This window comes from Cystoisospora suis (assembly GCF_002600585.1).
Source record: "Cystoisospora suis strain Wien I chromosome Unknown contig_4328, whole genome shotgun sequence".
In the NCBI taxonomy this organism is placed as follows: Eukaryota; Apicomplexa; class Conoidasida; order Eucoccidiorida; family Sarcocystidae; genus Cystoisospora; species Cystoisospora suis.
This window is the reverse complement of record NW_027157120.1, coordinates 1-5703: the sequence shown is the minus strand read 5'-3', so window position 1 is coordinate 5703 and position 5703 is coordinate 1. Positions and strand designations below refer to the sequence as shown.

General features: G+C 47.0%; 1 protein-coding gene across 1 annotated transcript in view; it reads right to left on the bottom strand.

Moving 5' to 3' along the window:
• The window catches only part of CSUI_007970 (replication factor-a c terminal domain-containing), an 8299-nt gene extending 2718 nt beyond the window's left edge, over nucleotides 1-5581 (bottom strand). Inside the window, exons 1-8 of the mRNA XM_068068111.1 lie at nucleotides 5442-5581; nucleotides 4692-4785; nucleotides 3842-3952; nucleotides 3036-3215; nucleotides 2289-2435; nucleotides 1791-2039; nucleotides 727-811; nucleotides 283-374 (exon numbers count right to left, since the gene is read on the bottom strand). Of these exons, the coding sequence (XP_067919912.1) occupies nucleotides 283-374; nucleotides 727-811; nucleotides 1791-2039; nucleotides 2289-2435; nucleotides 3036-3215; nucleotides 3842-3952; nucleotides 4692-4785; nucleotides 5442-5572 (1089 nt within the window). The 5' untranslated portion in view covers nucleotides 5573-5581. The remainder of the gene's footprint in view (nucleotides 1-282; nucleotides 375-726; nucleotides 812-1790; nucleotides 2040-2288; nucleotides 2436-3035; nucleotides 3216-3841; nucleotides 3953-4691; nucleotides 4786-5441) is intronic.
• Nucleotides 5582-5703: the final 122 nt, after the last annotated feature.

Sequence of the window (5703 nt, the reverse complement as noted above, 5' to 3'; positions counted from 1 at the left end):
ATAGATAGATAGATAGATACGGCGTGAGTACACACATAGTGTAGTCTTGTGTTGTGAGCCATACAAAACCGCTTACGGTGACAAAGAAAAAATACTACACACGTGCGTCTTTACACTTGCATATACATATATATATAGAGAGAGAGAGAGAGAGCGATCACCTAGATGAGCAAGGGACAACCACGAGATTCAGACACCCGTAGAAGGATCTATCGTGTCGACGTATACACACCTATGCTTCGTCATGACGTCCTCCGAAACAGATATGCATATATAGCTTACATCGAAGGGAACAATGAATTCGATGAGTTTCTTCATCTCTGATTGGCTCCACGTACGAAGATCCTCAGCAGCGACACCCAACAACTGCTCGCCTATCAGAAAAAAGAAAAAGGAGAGAAGAAACACAGGCAAGACGGGGGCCTACATCTGGAGAAGATAAAGAAGAAGCAGACGTAGCAGGCGAAGTTCTTTCTCTTTTGATACCGGTATGTGAGGCTATAGAACCTGTTCCCGAACTCATGTAGGAAATTCACCACACTCGCCTTCTGGCCTTACTCCCGCACCGTAGTAAAGATGACAAATAGCCAGATTAGGAGAGATAGATGGACCGATGAGAGACAAGTAAACAGAGCTTAGTGGTAGCCATGCATGCGGAAGAAAGAAGGAAAAAGAAGAGTGAAGAGATAAGCCATCATTCAGTATCTCTGTCTCTCATCTCCTTACCCTGCTCTGCAAAGCACCGCACTGAGATGTTATTTGTAGGGTCGACAAAATTCACAAGAAGCATATAACGCCAATGAGGCTGAGCCTGTAGAGAAAAGAGAGTCGACAGAAACAGAAGCAAAGAAAATGAAGCCGAGTCATCCGAAAAGAGAAGAGAAGAGGTTAGAGAAAATGTCTAGCTCTTCAACGTACTTCGTATAAAGAAGATAAGAAAAGACTGCAAACCATATTGGACGAGGAGGAAAAGTTGTACTCCCTAGTATATGTCCTTCTGGAAGAATCGGAGTGAGGACTGAAGCAGATCTCCTTCGATTGATCAGAGTCACTTGGAATTCACCGGCTACTTGAGAAACTTTGATGTTACAAGGTTCAGCAGACTCTCAACAAGTACAGGGAAGAAGCTTTAGCTCGACATAAGAAAGGAGGATGGGAAGTCCGACAATGAAAAATGAGTGGTCAGCCCCAGCTGAACCACGTGATATACACTTCCATGAGATAGCTCCTCCTTGACTCCCTCCTCAACAACATTCATCTGGAGGCGGGCCGACATTACGAACACCCTGCCAGATCCGGAGTGTACATACACCCGAACACATCTAGGGTGTACGTACACCCCTGCGGAGTTCGACTCGACATACACTCGGGAATGTTTCTCGAGATATTTTGCAGTTGAAAGGTGACTACTCACTCCTATGTCACTATCCAACTTTCTTTGCAGTCCTGAGGCGCGAACAAGAAAGAAATCTTCACTTAACTCAGGCCACTCTTCTGTCCTCCGAGAGGTCTCTCCTTCCATACAAGCGACTCCGCGTGCGCCTCAGGCGGGCACGAACATATACACCCGCAAAGCTTCCCTTTACTCAATCACACCATCTTTCTCTTTCTTTTTTCTTCCCCACACACACAACCCCAAAACACAAGACTAAGAAAGAGAAAGGCAACTGATCGTGTTTCTTTTCATGCTTTCCCGCCCGCGCTCCCCGCTCGCTTCTTCTCCCCTTCTGCGTTCCTTTCGCTCTCACGAATCTCCGCCTCACCCCCCGTGCCCGCCGTCTTTTACTTACATGTTGTACATCGCACGAGTAACAGGTATAGTCTCCTTCTCCATTCTCAATCAACTTCTTCCTACACGATTGGCATGCAGGATACATGATCACAGCAGCCTGAGAATCCCCTCGCCCTGCCCCTCTCTCGCCTCCTCCTTGGCTTCCGCCTCCTCCTTGACTATCTCGTCTTTCCATTCCCCCTGGGCCGCCCGGTCTCCGAACTCTCCAAAAGACACGTCGAATCTGTCCTACGAATGAAAAAACTCCCTGCACGCAAACAAGATCGAGGAGAAGGGGACAAGATACCCCAGGTTTGAGAGAGAGACGCTACTCACTGGGTGTCCCCCGTCGTATAAGAAAGACGCAGGGGACCCTCAGAAAGAGCCTGTCATAATGAATCTGCGCACTGTCGTAGAAGAGGCATTCTCTCATCCGATACTATATAACACAAGAACTCAAGGCGAAAAAGATAGAGAAGATGCCACCCTGATGGCTATCTAGCTTGAAAAAGCTTACCTCTGTTTGCTGCTTGATGTCGTCAATACAGGTCTCCTCGATTCTTCGCTTTCCTTCGGCTCCTCCGGGACCACCGCCGAACTCTCCTGCCGCTCCTGCTCCTAAACCTCCTCGAGTCATCGAGACGAAGTGGACTGAGTTTGCATTCTAGGAGAAGAGACAGATAGCCAGTCGCATGAATGACTGCAGGTATCGATATATGTGGAAGATCTCGAAGAGTTTGGCGAAAGAAGTGCTGATAACTCTTTTCACAGACTCACGGGTTGTCTTTGGGAGCAAAAACCCCCCCCCTCCCTCCTTGCAGGAAGCTTTGCATGCACCATAACCATGGCGACGCCTAAGGTGTTACGGCCAAAGCATCCAGTTATCGCTATAGATACTCATTCGCCGATCTTAAGAGAACCATGTATACAGAGGCTGACCATACACCTCACACATAGTGAAGATGATGCAGTTTGTCAGTTCACACACGCATCATGATCAGATAACGGACATCCACACCTCATATATATAAATTTTATATATTACATGCACCCTTTCGCTGCACCTGTGAACGGATATCTACCTGCCCGCAGACGTGGAGAAGTCTTCCTAACACACTCACCTTTACACTGTTTTCTATTTCAACTCCGCCATACAAAGATACACTTACATATACATATATATGTTTATTCTATCTATCTAGATCTATATCAGCGAGTATATAAGTGGAGAGAGACACGTGTCCATGTATGTCCGATAACTCACCTCTTTATACCACTGTAGAAGACTGTGAGCTTCTTTTTTTGCTTCACCAAAGCCTTCCAAATCAGTTAGAACTTCACTGCCCTTTCCTAATGAGCCTCCCCGTCCTCCTGTCCAGTCCCTCACTTGCATGCCTGTGAATGCCACAGCCCGTGGAAGAGACTGACCCTCTAGGGCGTCGACCTACATGTAGTCAACAACAACAGCAGATACGCATGCAACGAGATAGAGAGGTGGGACAGTCAAGAAATTCGAGAGTGGAATAGGTAGATGATAGGAACTGCAGGAAAATGACGTACGAAAAAGAGAAAAGGGGGAGAGAAAAGACACTGAGAGCGACGTCATCGTCTACCCCCGTGTACAGATGTTTGCACATCATACGTATGCCGGCTTCCTGTGGTTATGTATGAACCACGTATGAGAAGATGTACCTACAGGCCTCACTCCAATCATGGCTTTGAGTGAACTGTCTGCTTATGAATTGACTCGGGTATGTTCTTAAAGGCTTCAGACCCATGGAGAAGCTCTAACACCATGCAAGAGTCAGAAGAACAGCCCCCTGCATCGACGTTCCTTCAAGCCTTCAACCGTAACACTATCCTTTGGAGCTTCTGAGATACTGGGCACAGGGCAGACAGAGGGCCTTACTTACAACAGACACCGGCGACTTAAGCACTCAGAGGCATCAAAGAAGGAGAGGTTACCTACAGATCCCTCTTCATGTTTTATCCACCCAGCCAAACTGGAGACGTCTACACAGAAACCACGTGTGTATGCATGCAAATGCAGATGAGAGAAGACGTCTTTACCTGAGAGCCCCATAAAGAGACTTCCATAGAATACTGCGATCGGTCGACAATTCTCACGGTTCTCTTCTTGAACTCCTCTCCTGTCTTCTTTGATACGACCGACGTGACTGGCTGGTACGGAAGAGTTTTTCCACAAAAACCCACACAGATAGAAAAGAGACAGATATGGAAAGATAGATCTACATACGCACATACGTGTGTATATACATGCGTGAGTCGATATTCTTTCTATGCATCGTTGACCTTGGAGGGGGGGTGCCGGTGGTCACACAGACAAAACCTGCATGCAAGACATGCTGCACGGCTTATGCGTGATACGCAGCTCACTGTGAAAGAGCAAATAAGCATGCAGCTTTACGAAGCATTTAGATGGATTATATGTATGTATACAAATGTATAATAGAGATGTAGTGAGAAAAAAAGGCATGTACAGTCTCTCGGTGTATAGGAAGAAGGCACATGCAGACCGCACCTAACACGCGCCTGCGTCTTCATGCTGTAAGCGTATACATACACGTATGACATACGCACGTTCAGATATATGGGTATTATCGGAAACATCTAGTCGCACACAATTCCAACGGCATGAAGGCACGGCGAACGACACAGCAGGCCGAGTATCTGCCTCTTTGCCTCCATGATTTAGACACGCAGACACCGCATCTCACAGGTACTAGTAGGCACGTGCAGACGGATACACATGCAAACAGACGGAATTCTCTGGGGGATTCTTCAACAGAACGTTTGAACAGGCAACGAAATGCACACCCTTCCTACGGAGCATCGACAATACAAGACAGGTAGAAGTGGAGATGAATGCACCGACGGAAGAGTAGAACTGCTTTCTTACTTGGCTCTCAACAACAACTCCAAGAACGTCTGTAACGAAGGGAACTTCCCGCTTCGTCTCGGCGATATCTCGGAGGGTCATTCCGGTCTTGAGGCTGTGTGTACATACACCACAGAATAGACCCTCGGGGGATGCAAACTGATCAGGCCAACCGAGAAGGTAGGTACACTCACGTGTCTTATCCGCGTGTATCCAGAACCATCAAAATCTTGACTCCATACACACACCTACTCGAATATACCGCACAGGCAATGAGACGTCCTTCGATCAATTCCAGGGAGGACGACAACGTCTGCAGGGAAGGTCATGGAAATAACACCCTGATATACTCCTACTCAACAAAGGGCGGCTAGCTTTTCTTTAGAGATACATCCATCCAAACCAAGTGTTCTTGCAGCTGGCTTAATCTATGCGCATACATATATATGATAGACAGATAGGTCCATACATGGGCTGACGGGCTTGAGTCGAAATAAAAATGGATAGATTTCGATCCAGGTCGTATACGCATCTATTGACATGCCCGCCTGAAAGGAATACAGACGATTCCATCCTCTTTCCGTACTTCCAAGTGGCTTATCATGACGTACATGTCTGATGTAAAGAATGAGTGGTTACTTAGACATCTCGACGTATTCCTCACAGCTAGTAAAGTAACCAGGGACCAGGCATACATATACAAAGAGAGACGAAGAGAGAGAGAGATACTTCTCCAGTTGTATGAGAAGACGACGTTGTCTTTGTTCTTACCTCCTGGTATTGGAGATATCGGCGTCGTCCGGAACTTCCAGAATTTCTGAGTCTTGAAAGAAAGTGAGCTCATACTGATGCCCTACAGTATTGAAGCGCTTGTTCGCAACCTGGACACGACCTCTACTCATCTGATATACCTGCAACGCCACCATGAAGTGTACATACACATACTCCAGCATAGCCACGAAGTGTACATACATACACCGTCGCAACAACAACAACACCCAACAACAACTATACAGCCCCCCCCCCCCCCCCC